Here is a 16,716-nt window from a genome sequence, read left to right as displayed (position 1 = left end):
AACAACACAATTATTTTAATATTTTTTATTTAATGATATATTCACAAAACTCTAAAAGAAAAGCATCAAAAAAATAGGTACAGTGGGGTCACATTTTCCTGACAACAGTGGTCAGAAACGGTGACCTCATGTGTTACTGGCTCCTCTGCTTGTTGTACCTTCGTTACGTAAAGGAACGTGACTTACGTTCCTTGTTGGCTGACGTCATAGAAGGAGGACGTCATGAACGTTGCAACAGTGTTTCAATTATTAAAGAACTTCACTGGAACGTTGTGTCGGCTCGTTGCTAGGAGACGGCTGTAGCACTTGTTGCTATAGGAAACCAGCTGATCCAGAGGAACCAACAGGCACCAGCTACCTGAATATATCTATAAATATCCATATATATCTATATATATATCTATATATCCTACTATTCAGGTGAGTAAAACTCAATGTGAAGAAAGTTTAGAGCGAGATTTTAGCTTAGCTTAGCTGGTTTAACTTATTAGCTCGGTTGTAGCTTCAAACAGATCCCCTCATGTCTGTCATTTCTATATATCTGTTACAAGTTACAACTAGTTACTAGTCTCCTGCTAGCAAACGGTCCATTCAATTAAAATGCTGCTTTCAAACTCATAATTCCTACTTTGTTAAATCTAGTTATATGAACTGTGCATGGTAACAGTAACACAATATATGGAAGACAGAACCTGCCCAAATCAAAAATAAATAAATAAATAAATGACTCGATAAATAAATTGATATTCCATTAGATGTACCGAAAATAATATTAAAAATAAATGTAGGCATTAATTAATTGATAAAATGTGACATACATTGATATTTCTGTTTTAATTTGCTTTACATTTGTATTAATTCCCCTATTTATCTACTCTTCTATTTAATTTTCCCTTCTTATTTATGTATTTATTTATTCATTCATTCATTTATATTAGCTTCAATTTATTAATTTATTTTTATTCAATTGAAATGTATTTTTAAATTAATTTATTCATTATTAAATGTATTTATTTACTTATTTATGCATTATTTTCCCAAACTTATTTATTTCTGTATTATTTTCTTTACACATTTCCTAATGCATTTCTGCCTCATTATGCAAATACTCAACTAAAGTATAGTGCTTAACTGATTGTAACTTAATTTTCCTATACTGCACTTTGTACATCATCCTCATACATCAACTTGTTTTCTGGCTCATTCAGAATACTGCTCTTTTCTCTTTGAAAGTAGTTTTATGATTTAGGAAACTCAGCTGTTAATGATATTTGAAAACAGATCTGTGTTAAATGTATATTGATTACTAATCCAAATTGAGCTGTCTCTTTGTGATGCATGTTAGAGTAGCTCTGTTGGACTTGTACCATGTCTGCCTGTGTTTACTGTGAAACTCAAGGTCATCAATATGCTTCCCAAAACAAATCCTGCACATTTAACTGTAGTGATTTGTATGTTTGCATGTTGCCGCAGCAGTAGGATGTCTGCACTTCCTATGAAGCCTGCTCTGCGCCACAGTGTGTCAGAGTGGGAAAGCAACAACCAGCAGCTGTCTGCCACAGCACAACATGAGCGATATGTTTCTAATGAGATCCGGCAGGAAGGGAGGTCACTACGCAACGAGACCAACTGTAAGGTGGGTCGGTGAGGATGAAGCTGTCAGAAACAGTCAGTGTCACTCTGCAGGATGAAGAGTATTCCACAACACCACCATGCATTGTCCTTTATGTGTCCACATTTTATCAACCATTATCATTTTCTTTGCCCCTTTTCTCTCTTTAGACAGCCTGGGATGAAAGCGATACCTCTCGCAGGTTGGGTGACCGGGCGTGGGATGTTGCCCGGTGGAAAGAGGCTTTAGAACAATGTGCACAGAAAGTGGATGAAGAGATGGAGGCGCTGACGCTGGTGATTTGTCCAAAAGCTTAAAAAACTGTGGAGTCATAGGAGTGCCATAAAAAAAAAAAGAACAAATCCTCTGAAAGAATAAGAAAATACATTTGGAAATATAAAGACAAATAATAAAATATAAAAGTAACTATTTTTTCAATTTAAAATTGAGTGTATGTGTGCAGGATTTGACTCGCCCCTAATAAATATATATATATTTAAAGATATAAATATATATATATACAGAAATAAATTAACAAATTAATGTGAAAATAAATGAAAATGCTTATAATTATTCTTTCATATTTTGTTATTTGCCTTTATATTGCCACATGTATTTATTCTTTTATTTATTTCTCTTTGCATTTCCATATTTTTTTAATTTATTCCTCTTTATATTTCCACATTTATTTTCTTATTCTTTTACAGATTTATTCTTTTTTATGGCACTCCTATGACTCCATAAAACAACTGAGAGTTTGCTTCATTTTATGTTTTTTCTTTTTGAAGTGTCGGACCCATATATATATACATATAAATATATATATATTTGTGTGTTTCCTTTAGAATAAGTATCAATACTTTTGTAATTTAAAATTCAAAGACAAACTGTCTGTCTTTGTCTCTTTAATAAATAACAATCCTACTTGTGAGCATGTAGGAGTAGATTGAGTCTGACTGAGCTGACAGTGAAGTGACCTCAGTGTTGATGTGTGTTTGGGCCAGTCCAAAGAGCAAACGGAGCAGGCCCTGGCTGCGACCGCCGTTCCCCTGGAGGTCGGCAGCGAATGCTTGACGCTGAGGGACGGGCGGCGAGGGTACGAGCTTGCCCATGACCCCGTGGACGGACAGCTGAAAAAAGAAGTGGAGCTGATTGAAAGCGTGCAGCAAGTTCTGCAGCAGCACATAGACAAGGCCTTCGAGCAGCTGTGGTGAGGGACGCTGTGGTGTGATGCACAAAAATTGCAGAGGGATCATTTTCAGTTTTTTTGCTTTTTTTCTCTGACCACCTTTCTCTGTTCTCGCTCCCAGTGTTTTGCAGGAGATTCGGCACCAGCTCACCGCTGACCTCCAGAACAAGATGGACGCCCTGGACATCGATATGACCTGCCTGTCACTTACTACAAAGTCACCTCTGATCTCCCTGAAGCCCAACCCAACTCGCATACCATCGGGGTAAACTTGGGATAGTTGTGTGCACGATGCACAATCTTTCATTCAACTTTCATGGTTAACTCAAACAAGCTGACATGTCCTTGTTGTAGTTCCTGCACCCCCCAGGAGTGGGTCCAGTTCAGCCAGTATAACGTGGCTCGTGCCCAGGAGGCCATGCAGGTGTCCCAGCAAATGAGGGAGGACATGAGTCTCAGCAGGGCCCAGGTGTGTATAATGTAATTACACCTGGCTATGTTTGTAGTGTAAACACTACCTGGCATAATCATTGTTTGCAAGGTCATTTAGTTCAGGACTGAATGAAACACAAATAGTGATGCGGGCAATGATAAAACGTTTCCCTCTTTGGTTTTCTTAAAGGAACAGTGTGGAGCATCTAATGGGATCTATTGGCAGAAATGGAATATAATAATAATTGATGAAGCATGTTTTCTTTAGTGTATAATAGCCTGAAAATAAGAATTTTTGTGGTTTTGTTGACTTAGAATATTTACGTATAGGGAGCAGGTCCTCCGTAGTTCTCCTACACACTTGGCACTCGGGAGAAGTTTCAGTCGGTTGCAATCGGCAACTTCACCACTAGATCGCCGCCAAATTCTAAACACTACACCTTTAACTATCTGGGGACATCTTGCACCATGTCTGCTGTCATTTCTTCTATCCTGTCAAATGTGGCTCGTTTGCAATTAAATCATTCTCTATCCTGTTTTTCTTAGCTGCAGAACGAGTTGGACACTCAGCGCCGCGCCACAGAGTTTGCTCTCCGTAAGCGCAATCACCAAGAACAGCAGGCCCGAGATGAGCTGGAGTGGCAAATCAAAAATGTGAGTTATCAAATAGTTTATAATAGCAGATTTTTGTAATGTTTGTAGACTGTGGATTTGAGATTAAGCATGCAGGTTTAATCCCGCCATGCTCCTAGTAGGAAAGAGATTATTGTTAATAGTTGAAGTGTTTCCTGTAGACTGAAGACGAAATGGCAGAAATGGAGAGAGACATCTACGGGCTGGACGCAGATCTGCAGGCAAAGACGGCCTTCCTGAAACTGGCTCACACCCGACTGGAGAACAGGACCTGGAGACCTGGCATGGACCTGTGCAGAGACGAGGTATATCAAACAGAGAATATTAGCATTAGCAGTGGAAGTAATTCATTACTTCATTCATTAGGGTTAATGTTACTTTAATCTTCTCCTTCCTGTTTGCTTGCAGGTGCAGCACGGCCTCGTCGCTGAAGTCCATCAGCTGGAGGCCACGATGACGGCTCTGACACAGAAGCTTTCTGACGCTCAGTAAGTCCGAGGTTTGCTTCTATGATCTAACAGGTTATCAACATTTTCATTCCTTTTTGTTTTTCTTTCCCCTCTGCTTGTTTCTCCCTCCTCATGCTCGCTCAGGCACTCTCTGCAGAAGATGAAGCTCCATCATTGCCGCATGTTGCAGGATCTTTCCAGGAAACAGGAAGCCCTGTCTCTGGAACAACGGAGCATGAACACCCGCACCCGCCTCACATCGCCCTCCTGCACCGACAAAACCCCGGTGCTGCTGGTCCCACTCACTAACTCCAGTGGCAGGAGCAACCTGCTGCTGGCTCAGTAAGATCAGATGGTATCAAAGGGACTCAACACGTACATCAGGGTGATTCATTCATTTTTAGCTTTGACTTCATATTTTTAATCCTGCAGCCAAGAAAGTCTTAAATGAGTAAATCATCCCCATTACTGCTGAAGAACAAAACACTTTTCTGAATTTTATTTATTTCAACAACAAAAATATTCTCATGACCTGTCTAGACCTTTGTGTGGTTAATTTGCTTTAAGTTGTGTTGTGTTAAATGATCAGTTATGAACTTTATCTGAGTCTATTTAAGTTATAAAAAAAAAACCTGAGGATTATATGCTTGTTTCCTCCCTTCCTCCCTCCCCAAACAAAACACCACCATGATGGTCGTAACAAAAATATTTTATAGAGCAAAAAGTGATAAAATTGATTAAAATATTGACTCACCCCATGAGCGAATAATAGTACTCTTGATATCTGCCCTACACCTCAAAGCAATATCAAAATATGTATTTATTATAAACCTAGAGTTGCCATAGGCATCTGCCTTTTTTCTTTTTAAAAGAAAGTTTACTTAAAGGTTCTCTATATGATATCCAGAGCGTTAATATAGCAGCAAACAACTATTGTCTATGTAAAGATATAGAGGAGTAATGTCTACCTGAGCAGAGAATGAAGTCTCTCTCCCTCTGTGTGTGTTCTACTCAGAGCTTCTCCATGCTTTGTTGACATATCCTCACATGTTAATATGAAACAGTATGCAAAAAATAAACAGTTTGTATCGCTTATAAACTTAAAAAATACAATTTTAACTCCATCAAATCCCCATGGAGCTCAATATTTAAAACTGTATCTCCTCTTTCAATGTTTAAACTAGACACTCCGAGCTCCACTATAACAGATACTGTTACCACTTTTAAAGGGGAACGACACCTAAATTAAGAATTCCATTATGTTATTTCCACGACCTTAGAAAACCTATGAAGCAGTTCCACACTTTATACTTGATGACATCACAAGTTTGAGTTTTCGCCCTGTAGTTTTTGGATTTGGGAGAGAGATCAAGTTTATTTCCTTTTTCATATAGCACAAAAGCAAACAAGTTTTGCCCCAAAGTGCTTCATGAGATTTTCATGTTTGCTTACATTTTTTGGACCGTCTTCGACCATAGGAATAACATGTATGACTTTTGAAAATGGGCGTAGTTCCCAGTACTTAGTAAGTGTTTGGTTCTTGCTTAATACTTTGGCAAATATTTGGAATTAGGAGAGATAGGAACATTAGAGCACACTGTGGGATTCTTTGCCTTTTTGCAATATGAGCTAAATTAATCATGAGACAGTCATACCAATGTCCGTCAAAGCCCTAGCTTCTGTGATCGCCAAGTTAGCTAATTAAATGGCCCTTATGTTGGAAATATCCACTAAAGCCTCCTGAGGTCAAAACGGAGAAAAACGTATGAGAAGGCTGTGCTAATGTCATGTTCACTTCAGCTAATGAATAAGGTAAATATGTAGTCATTACTTTATCAGAAGAGTAACTATTAAACACCTGTTTGTTGTGAGCGGTGGATCGATAGACTGATCAAACAGCCACCAGGTCTGTTTTGAACCGCCGCAGGTCATTTCTTGGAAAAACACTTCTCGGTATCTAATAAAATGCCTCTGCAACAAGCCGCGGTGATTTTCTGCTCCATTTTCTTCACCATAAGCCTTTTTTTGCGGGGCACACCCACCTCTCTCACACAAACACACACTCTCACTAAACAACTCATTCTCTGCCATAAAAGTGCGAGAAAGCTCCGTCGCAGACACAAACAAAAGTCACCGTTCTCCCCAACCCATCCTGTCCTCGCATCGACCATCAGCTTAGCACATTTATGACTTTACTGCCTGGCACTCCAGTTCATCTCAGCTTTAAGGGGCACGGCCATGTGCTTCCTGGCGCGCTGGATTATTCTGAATCATTGCACTTAAGGGCCCAGATGCTACCTGTCTGTTGCCCTCCTCTGAAAGGGCAATTAAGGCAGCCATGGTGCCGGCTAAATGCCCCCCCATCTTCTGCATGACTGGATGCGTCTCCCTTATCTGCATCTGTGTCATGATGTCGTGTGCACCTCGCCCCCTTCCAGCCCACATGCATCAGCACCTTGTGGCCGACGCCTCCTTTTTGTTTTTTCGCTGTTGATGTTGCCTACATCTCCGAGAAACGTGGCACTGCAGCAGCTCTCTTACCAGCTTGGAAACGGACATCCGAATGTCTGTCTTTTGAAAGACGCGGTTCGTAAATGGAGAGGACACGAGGACGACCGTGCTCCTAACTATTCAGTTTTTCTGCTTGTTTTAGTCGAGACTTTCCTTGTCATGCTAAATTGGAGACGGCGCTTCCTTTTCGCTGGACTTCCTGTGCCTCTTGCCAGTGTCCATGTCCTAAACTGAAGACATGCAGTTGGCTTTCGAGGACTGCGTCGCCCTCTGCGTCTACACCTTCACCTTCCTTCTGGGCCTTCCCGCCAACGTGCTGGTGCTGTTCGTGTACGTGCGCAAGGCCCGCAAGCGTGGCGCCACGCCCAACGTGGTCTACGCCCTCAACCTGTGCGTGGCCAACCTGGTGCTCGTGGCCTGGCTTCCCGTCAAGGCTCTGGAGACGTTGCTTCAAGACTGGAGGCTGCCGGCGCCCGTCTGCCCCGTCTTCAGCTTCTTCCTCTTCTCCTCGCTGTACGGCAGCTGCCTGTTCATCACCGCCGTGACGGTGGGGCGCTACCTCAGCATAGCGTTCCCGATTATCTACAAGAGGTACCGCCGCGTTCGAATCTCGTGCTTCGTCAGCGTCGCCTTGTGGGCCTTGGTGCTCCTTCACCTCAGTTTCGCCTTGGTGGCTGAAGGAGGCGCCAACTTTATCTCCATCAAGAACGACTCCTCAGCCTGCTACAGCAACTTCAGCTCCACCCAGCTGGCCGTCCTGCTGCCTTTACGCTTCGAGATGGCCATCGTCTTGTTCCTGCTGCCTCTCGTCGTGACGTCCTTCTGCACGCTGCGCTGCGTCACCCTGATATGGCGCTCAAATTTGCGTCCTGTGGGGAAGAGGAGAGTCCTGGCTGTCGCTCTCTCCACGCTGGCCGTGTTCGTGGTGTGCTACGCGCCCTACAACACCTCGCACGTCGTGGGGTTCGCGTTGAACAAGAACATCGAGTGGAGGATGTACGCCATGCTGACGAGCTCCTGTAATGTTTTCCTGGAGCCCGTGGTCATGCTGATGCTGTCGCCAGCCGTGTCGAGGGGGATCATGGGGAGAATTTGCGGACGACAAAGCCAGTTCAGTCGGATCGAGGGGTGTCGGCATCGATGCAACAGCACTGTCGTCGCAAATGTCAAGGCTCCACATACGCTATCTGAGAGGAGCCAGGCGGGAGCCGAGGTGACGAGAGAAAGTCAGGAGTGGGGTCACAGCGGGCGGACAGTTCAGGGACTTCAGGGGAAAATAACTGTGACAAATCCAGAAGGAGAAACAGGATAAAAACATTCATGGACAGTCTGATTGTGTGTGCTTTCCAACAGCTCCAACACCTCCTCCTAACAGATGAACCTGCACATTTCTTTACATTAAATGTTTTTAAAGACAAAATGATGAAGCTGTTTTGAAAGCCGGACCACGAGGGTGGAGTCATGATTAATCCCGTGTCACTCAGTATTTTTGCTGGTGATAAAAAGTGACTTGCAGTTTTTCCTTTCAGTGTTCACACACTAACTATTCTGAACTATTTGCAGACCTAGAAATCCAGGCTCTTTGGCAAAGAAAACTGCGCATGTTTGTAATGGAAGAATTGTTCATTTTGAAGCTCCATGATTCAATGAGTCTGAGCTTTGAACCAGTCAGTGGAAAACAGTTTCCATCAATGACAATGATGACAAATGGCTCCATCTGGTGTCTGTCTCTCAAGCTGTAACAAGGGAATCACTTCATCACTTCACTTCACTTCAAACACAGGTGCAACTAGTATCATTAATTATGGAGCAGATCGTTAATGTCATCAGTTTCACCTGTTTTTATCCAGCTGTAACGAGTCACAACTACTGAGGCATAAAGGTTTATCAGCAATTTGATGTTTGAAATTAGTTCTATATTTTAATGAATATCGGTTGGTGCAATAATTGTTTGGCTTCTGAACATGTTAATTAGCTTTTAAGTCTGTTTGTCCTTCAAAATAAAGTAGGATGTTTACAAATGTGTTGTGTAGGTTGTCTTTTGTCTTTAAAGATTTAAGATTTTTTTAATGAACTTCCTGTTGGCAACAACACACACACACACACACACACACACACACACACACACACACGTTCAACTGGAGGATGAAGTCACTGAAACCAAAAATAAAAAACGTCCGTTTTGGAAATGAAAACCACAACACAGTGTGTGGAAAGTCAATTAAGTTACATACTGATAAATGTAATGATTGTATGTAAGGATAATATTGATTGTTAGAATATTTTTATTATTAATATTTATATAGCTATCAAACTGTACAACACCTCTCTGGGAGGACAGTTAATGCACACAGTGTATAAATAGGCGTTGGTTTAATGGATACCAAACTTGTGACCTCAGTGATGCTGCTTGGATGAACCCTTAGATGATGGTTCTATGAATGTCATTTACAATCTTCACAGGTTGTCCGGTAAGAACATGTAGATGATGGTGATGTATCAATTAGTCCAGGTCACACACACTCTCTTTGAGATACCACTCATTTATTGATTGAAGATGGTTTGTAAATCCTTGTTTGAATAGTGGTTAATTCTCATGGACGCACAGGAAAGACCATATCAATAAATAAAGAGAAAAGAGTCCAAAAGTTTCAACACTGATGCTGAGCTGAGTTGGAGGACAGATGAGGTTTGTGATCGGAGCAGAAGGTGATTGGAATCACAGCACTCTCTGATCATGTGAAGACCATGCGCCGAGCCACAGACTATTGGTCCGTGCATGTGAACAATGCATGGGCTGGTGAGGGGATGCTTTTAGGTTAAACTGCTGCACCTTCTGAACTCAGTGCACTTTAATAGACTTTTTAATTCTGCACACCACAAACAGCTCTACTCTGCACCTCTATAGACTGGTTTTACTGTATTCTACAAACAATGTACAGCTTTATTTATTTACTTCAGTCTATTTTTAAAAAACTCTACCTCAGTTCTCATTCCGCATTATATTCCATATTTGACATTTCTTAATCCCCTGGTCTCTACTCTATATCTCCTATATTTTATTATCCAGCACTACATCACTTTTGCATTTTATTCACATTTTTAATAGTCCTTTATCTCAGTTGTTACTCTGCACTATATTCGTTGTTAACAGTTTTCTTCATCTGGTATATTTTTTATACTTTCTACTACTAACTTGTGCCTTTTTACTAACATGTTTTGCACTATGGAACTGTGATGCTGGAAACTTGAATTTCCCTCAGGATCAATAAAGTTACTATCCATCTATCTATTATTTTAATATATTTGTTGCAAGGTGAGGTGCAGGAGAACAAGGTGAACAATCATGAAGATAAATCATCACACTGGCAGGTAATTATGCTTGAAAAATAAGGCAGACTTTTATTTTCAGTCTGTAAAAATCCATCAAACAAAGTATAAACACATGGAGGGAAACATCGTCTGCATTCAATTACACTGCTCACCGCAGGCCTGATGCTGCTCTTTTTACCACTCTCCCAAAACTCTGCTTTCACACATCCTCATATAACCTAACAGCCTGCCCTTCCCCTCCAGTACTGCTATTAGCTCAGACTGGAGACACCTGCAGAGAGAACCTGGGAAATCAGAGCACACCTGAACACACCTGGAACCACTCAGTCAGTCAGTCAATTAAGCTCTTAACTACACACATTAGAAAACAAAGAAAACTGTGATCAACAACACTTGGCTTAATCAAACAGTTAGTGAGGGAGTCGATGCGTCCTCACAATATTTAATATTATATATATTATTTATATATATATTTATTAATATTATTTGAATATTGATAATGTTCTGTTACTTTACACTCTGTTACATTACGTTCTGTTACGTTACGTTACGTTACGTTACGTTACGTTATGTTACGTTACGTTATGGAAGCAAAATATCCCAAAATCTCAAAAGTGCATGAAAAACGATAACACAAAAACAATTTACACATAGCCCACTTAATAAATCAATAATATGTCAAAACCAAATAAGGTGATGAGCACAAGGAAATATTACAATAAATAACAATAATACAAAGTGAACATCAAATAGTGAAAAATAAATAAATAAATTAAAAAAAAATGATTTTAAGAATAAATAAACATTGTTCTGCTTCTGATTGGATAAGTAGCACTGAAACATTTGCTCATCAATGATATACACAGTAAATCTTGGTGTGTAAACTGTCATATACCGTATATAAAAACATGTCTGGTTTTAATGTGTCTTTAATGTTGAACCTCAGATCAGCCAGGGATCATTTGGCACCATGCAGCAGAACTAATGCCGGGTTTGTTGTTGAGAATGTTGTTGTGCAGGCAGACAGAGGTGTATATAAAGGGGGCTGGTGGGAGGACTGGAGATACAAACTGATCGACCACAGTGGAGATGAGGGACTCCACCGACAGTTTGATCCTCAGTGAACCAAAACGTGCCACTGGTAGTAGCAGATAACAGGTGAGTCACACTGAAATACCTGTTGGTAGAACTGTTGTTGTAGCTGCTGCTGATAATTTGAAGTTAATCTGAAGCTATTTTGGTGTATTATTTAGCTCTTGTGCCAAAACGTTTGATTTCATTTAAAGTTTGTAAAGATGAAGTAAAGTTTGTCCCTCTGAGACCCACAATAGACCCTTTTTAGTGTTTTTTAGGAGGGTACAGGGGGTCTTTAGAGGGAGATAGCAGGTCAGCAGTAGATGTCACATAGAAGTGGTGTACATCATCTGAAAGCTGAGGAACCTGAATTTGAGGTGTGGCTCAGCACTGTGCGTCAACATGTTCTAGTCTTGAATCAGAAATAAACATGAATTAATTAATATTATTTTATTAATAATTATTTTTATTTTTATCTATTATTCAAATAATTAATTTGTTTTTATTATTCAATTCATTCATTAATTAAAATAAATAGTAAAAGTGTATAAGGGTTTAGAACATTATGATAGAAGTATATGATGGTCATCCCCATGCTCTGTTATGTCTCATAAATTAAGCAGTAATTTTTGAGTCGATACCATTTGTTACACAGATTTTGTGCTAAATTTAACCATTTTTTACCACTGGAGAATTGATAAAAATGATCAATAATCCCTCCAAAATACCACATTAAGACACCAAGACATTGAGGAACACCACAGAAAAAGCCATGCTGTGATTTGGTTTCAAAAACGTTTGACATTTGGAGATTTCTGCAAGAACTGCATTTTTCAACAATTGGATGGCGAGCACTTCTGTTGTGGAAACTGTTCATAAACCCCCTTATAGTCAATCTAGCTAGGAAAACCATCCATCCTCTGAATGCTCTAGGTCTCTAGTTTGTGGCTGTAAAGTTTCATGAGGCTGTGATTATCCTAGAGGTCACCACAGGTCATTTTATACAGTGAGGTCAAGTTTTAAAAAATGGTCTCACTACAATGAAATGGCCACTATGGGGACTAACATCATCACACATGATACGCAAGTCTTTTTAGGGACCCCAGTATGCAGAAAAACATCATTTTAGGAATGATGATTTTATAATTTTTCATAAAGTGGGCATTACTGTAAAGGGGAGACTCGTGGGTACCCATTGTCATTCACATATCTTGAGGTCAGAGGTCAAAGGACCCCTTTGAAAATGGCCATGCCAGTTTTTCCTCGCCAAAATTTAGCCTAATTTTGGAGCGTTATTTAGCCTCCTTCCTGAAAAGCTCAGGGTGCTAATGATTTATAGAATTGTATTTTTATTAGTCTTTCCTTTATTTCATACAAAATAAAGAGTGTAGTTTTTCCGTGGGAACCTGTAGAGCTCTCTGCCCTCTGGCGGGCACTACCGTGAGATAAAGCAACATCTGCCCTTCTTCTTTGTCACCGGCGAAGCCTTTCATACAGAAAAAAAAAGTTATTACGACACATTTCCACCTACATCACGCCAAGAGGTTGCTGGGAGACGATGTTTGGAGAGCGAGGAGAACAAAGATTGTGACCAGGAGCTTATTAAATTTCCCCCCTATTGAAGGTGGAGATAGCAGATATTCAGTAGGACATGCATATTAAGTGCATGTGACCAAACCAGTCTGCTTCCAGAGGGCTGCAGCATCAGACGGGACGGCCGCACAGAGATGGAGAGCCTGGTTTATCAAGCTTTACAGAGGTGAGGTAGTCTTCTGGCTTCTTATAAAGTAATTTGTGAAGGCTGTGTAGCTTTATTTTGTTGAATTTTTTTAAATGATGTGAGTGTTGTTTGTGCAGTATTAAGGTGTTCTTTGATTTTAATGTAATTTAAAGGGAATGTCTTTGTATCTGAAGCCTCATACAGCTTCTTATTCTATTTTATAGACTTCAGTTGCTGCTGTTAAAAACGTAAATGAGCCACACACATTACTGGCCTACATTGACATTCATTACGATGAACTTGGACACGTATTTTAGTCAATCTCACAAACTCTGTATCTAATACTCACTACAGCAACACATCTGCAGCTGAAAACCTCCAACATAAACAGTTTACTTCTATTTGAGTAACTTCTGTTTGCTCTGCTTTTTTAGGAAATGTATAAATATTTGTGTCCCATTTTTAAAGATGTCCTCAGTATGAACCAACGGGCTTATAGGGCTGAGTGGAGGAAATGACAAATTGACAATAAGGAAAATAAAAAAGAATATTATATATACATTTCTTTAGAAAGGTTTATATTTTCCTAACACAGCTGGGCACTGAAGCTTTTTATCATGTTATTCAAATAGGAGTAAATTGTTAATGTTGGGGAGTATTTTCAGCTGCAGATGTGTTGCTGTGGTGAGTATTGAGTTTGTGGGATTGACTATATATTCAGGTATATATTCTTTAACCCCATAACCAACTGAAGGCTTTTTCATGTTGATTGTACTCTCACCTTTATCAATTTAAATCCCTTCATTTAAAAGAGTATGTGAAGTTGTTAAAGAGGACCCATTGTGCTTTTGTGCTTTTTCCGCTTTCCTTCAGTGTGTTATATATATATTTTTTTTGTGCATGTAAAAGATCTGCAAAGTTACTGCCTGAAACACGTCGCTTGAAGTCCCGCCTTTTCTTCTATATGTCACGGTGCAGGGAGCAGAACAGGCAGGAAGAATCCAATACAGATTCAACAAAGATATTTAATTTATAAAAAAGGCTCAGAAACTGAGAGTCCAAGATGCAGACAGGTAACTAAACAAAACTGCATGCAAGACAAAAGACGAACCGACAAAGAAGAAGAAGAAAAAGGAACAGAGGTGATATAAATAGTGAGTGACTAATTGGGAAAATGGGAACAGGTGAGTAGGAGGTGAAGGGAGAGCAGGACTAGTTGAGGACAGGTGAAACTGATCAGGGCAGAGCCAGACGATCAAAAAGGCGGAAAACAAACAGCAGGAAATAAACCCAGACAAAGACTCAAGAGGAGAGGACTTTCAAACTAAAAACAGGAAAACAAACTCTATAACAGAAATCCAGGACCATGACACCGTAACGTGGTGATGTCACCAGGTAACACATTTGCATTATACCTGCCTATAGCGGCTAGTTTGGCACGCCCTCAAACAAAGCTAGTTAGAGTGGAGGACAGTCCTTCTGTTAGTTGTTGAGACATCACACTCAAAACCACAAAATGTCAACCTCCCATGGTGACCCCACAGGAAGTCATTAGGACTCATCCTCTGGGGATCATGAACGTCTGTATAAACGTTCATGATAAGCCATCTGTTGTTGAGATATTTCAGTCCCAACCAAAGTGGTAGGTCGATCAACATCGCTGTCCCTGGAGCTAAAACCAAACCCAACTACAGAGATTCAAAAGAGGGAAAGTCCCTCTAAAATATTCAACTAAATCATCCTTGAATGCTTTTATGAATCATGATTCCTGTTTTCTTGCGTCCAGTGTCTGAGAGAGTCCGTCCCTGGTGTGAGCAGTCGCCATGCTGTGCAATCGCCTGTTGCTTTCCGTCTACATCGTCACCTTTCTGATGGGGGTCCCCGCCAACATCCTGGCGTTCTGCACCTTCTGCCGCAAGGTGCGTCGCAAGGCCGCCCCGATAGACGTCCTCCTCCTCAACCTCACCATCTCCGACCTCATCTTCTTGGCTTTCCTGCCATTTAAAATGAAGGAGGCCTTCGACGGCATGGCCTGGATGCTTCCCTACGCCCTGTGTCCCTTCACCGGTTTCATGTTTTACGTCACCATATACAACAGCACGCTGCTCCTCACGGCCGTGAGCGTGGAGCGCTACCTGGGGGTCGCCTTCCCCCTCCGGTATTCCCTGTGTCGCAGACCTCGCTACGCCGTGTTGGCCAGCGTCATGTTCTGGGTGGTGACCTCTCTGAACCTCAGCATCGTCTACATCATGCCCTACGCCCAGTGGAGCAAAGGCGCGGACGTCGACGTCGACGAGTCCGCCGCGCCCCCACCCACCTGCTACCTGAACTTCACCGAGGACGAGCTGGAGATCCTGCTGCCGGTCCGCCTGGAGCTCTTCCTCGTCCTCTTCTGCGTCCCCTTCTTCATCTGCTGCTTCTGCTACGCCAACTTCATCCTCATCCTGTCCCGTCTCCCGAACATCGGCAGGCGGCGGAGGCTGCGCGCCATCGGCCTGGCGCTCGGCACGCTGATAGTGTTCGCCGTCTGCTTCGGGCCTTACAACGCCTCCCACGTGGTGGGGTTTGCTCGTCGGGAGAGCGAGGAGTGGAGGAACGTGGCGTTGCTCTCCAGCACCTTCAACGCCTGCCTGGATCCAATTATCTTCTACTTCTCCTCGGCGGCGGTCAGAAGCATGTTAAACCACTGCTTCAGGAACATCATGGCTAAGCTGCACATCCTGAGGTGTGGGGGGGCTCCTCACGGTCCTCACCAGAGACCCGCCAAGACTGATAAATACAAGGAAGCACCTCTTCCATGAAAACTCTGGAGAAACTATCAACGTAAATGTCTCTTTTTGATAGTTTGTTGATTTCATGCAAAAAAATATGGATAATATGAATTGTTGCCGCACTCCTGTGACCTTTGGGAACAAATGAAACAGGAAACTGTCCCATCAGGAAACATACTATACATACAGTGTCCTGGTTAAATATCCTTTTCTGTGACTCACTGTGCAACGAGGACGCTGTTTAATCAAAGATGAGTGTTTTATAGGAGCGAGGGATAAAGCAATTTAAAAACCAGGGCATGTTACATAAGCAGGAAGTGAAGAGACGGCACACTGCCGAGCTAATTTAGAGTTATAAGGACGGGGCGGAAGCGTAAACACGGAGAATACACAAGGCTGCAGTGAAGAACAGTTATAAAGTGCGTCTTTCAAACAGGGAGTGAGTGATAACCGCTCTCCGGCCATTTCCTGTCAGTAATAATGAACGCGGCACTCCTACAGTATGCAGGTGGAGTGCGTGTACACACAGATAACATCCCTTTATAGTATAGAGTACAGCCTGTTGGAGTTCATTTATTACTTTATTGAGTACACTAACGTTTTATAAAAAGTTTAATTAATCTAACCGAGAACAGGAACGACTTACTACCTCGAGGGAACAACATACTACCTCGAGGGAACGAGTTACTTCCTCGAGGGAACGAGTTACTAACTTGAGGAAACAACTTAACGACTTACTAACTTGAGGGAACGAGTTACTAACTTGAGGGAACAACTTACTTCCTCGAGGGAACGACTTACTAACTCGAGGGAACGACTTACTAACTTGAGGGAACGACTTACTAACTTGAGTTACTAACTCGAGGGAACGACTTAATAACTCGAGGGAACGACTTACTAACTCCAGCGAACGACTTACTAACTCGAGGGAACAAGTTACTAACTTGATGGAGCAAGTTACTAACTTGAGGGAACGACTTATTAACTTGAGT

At 41.5% G+C, this 16,716-nt stretch overlaps 3 protein-coding genes across 6 annotated transcripts; all 3 read left to right on the top strand.

Moving 5' to 3' along the window:
• Positions 1–254: 254 nt before the first annotated feature.
• Positions 255–4,856, top strand: tekt2 (tektin 2 (testicular)). Of its 2 annotated transcripts, none has more exons than XM_074612641.1 (10): positions 255–420; positions 1,474–1,636; positions 1,783–1,908; positions 2,617–2,822; positions 2,923–3,066; positions 3,156–3,270; positions 3,780–3,887; positions 4,028–4,171; positions 4,275–4,354; positions 4,460–4,856. In XM_074612641.1, exons 2-10 carry the CDS (start codon positions 1,481–1,483, stop codon positions 4,659–4,661), a joined length of 1,281 nt encoding a protein of 426 aa, XP_074468742.1. In that variant the 5' UTR covers positions 255–420; positions 1,474–1,480; the 3' UTR covers positions 4,662–4,856. The 2 variants fall into 2 exon arrangements, with proteins under 2 accessions (XP_074468742.1, XP_074468743.1); XM_074612642.1 differs by having other exon boundaries at positions 267–420; positions 1,477–1,636.
• An 83-nt stretch (positions 4,857–4,939) lies between these two features.
• LOC141753946 (free fatty acid receptor 3) lies at positions 4,940–8,156 on the top strand. Its single transcript, XM_074612640.1, is given in 3 exon segments — positions 4,940–5,039; positions 5,088–7,042; positions 7,044–8,156. Coding segments are annotated over 2 exon segments (1,470 nt in total). The 5' UTR covers positions 4,940–5,039; positions 5,088–6,667; the 3' UTR covers positions 8,139–8,156.
• A 3,063-nt stretch (positions 8,157–11,219) lies between these two features.
• On the top strand, positions 11,220–15,941 carry LOC141755050 (free fatty acid receptor 3-like). Of its 3 annotated transcripts, XM_074614619.1 has the most exons (3): positions 11,220–11,317; positions 12,858–12,992; positions 14,740–15,941. In XM_074614619.1, the coding sequence occupies exon 3, from the start codon at positions 14,777–14,779 to the stop codon at positions 15,752–15,754; it is 978 nt and encodes a 325-aa protein (XP_074470720.1). In that variant the 5' UTR covers positions 11,220–11,317; positions 12,858–12,992; positions 14,740–14,776; the 3' UTR covers positions 15,755–15,941. The 3 variants fall into 3 exon arrangements, with proteins under 3 accessions (XP_074470720.1, XP_074470721.1, XP_074470719.1); XM_074614620.1 differs by lacking the exons at positions 11,220–11,317; positions 12,858–12,992 and adding an exon at positions 13,889–14,026; XM_074614618.1 differs by lacking the exons at positions 11,220–11,317; positions 12,858–12,992 and adding an exon at positions 14,115–14,348.
• The last annotated feature ends 775 nt before the right edge of the window (positions 15,942–16,716 follow it).

Source organism: Sebastes fasciatus, chromosome 17, assembly GCF_043250625.1.
Source record: "Sebastes fasciatus isolate fSebFas1 chromosome 17, fSebFas1.pri, whole genome shotgun sequence".
In the NCBI taxonomy this organism is placed as follows: Eukaryota; Metazoa; Chordata; class Actinopteri; order Perciformes; family Sebastidae; genus Sebastes; species Sebastes fasciatus.
Note: the sequence above shows the minus strand (reverse complement) of the source record. Positions and strands in the feature narration are given on the sequence as shown.

Coding starts and splice junctions, on each gene's coding strand:
- tekt2 (XM_074612641.1), top strand. CDS start 1,481: ATGTCTGCACTTCCTATGAAGCCTGCTCTGCGCCACAGTGTGTCAGAG. Junction 1,637..1,782: donor GCAACGAGACCAACTGTAAG/GTGGGTCGGTGA, acceptor TTCTCTCTTTAG/ACAGCCTGGGATGAAAGCGA. Junction 3,888..4,027: donor TGGAGTGGCAAATCAAAAAT/GTGAGTTATCAA, acceptor TGTTTCCTGTAG/ACTGAAGACGAAATGGCAGA.
- LOC141755050 (XM_074614619.1), top strand. CDS start 14,777: ATGCTGTGCAATCGCCTGTTGCTTTCCGTCTACATCGTCACCTTTCTG.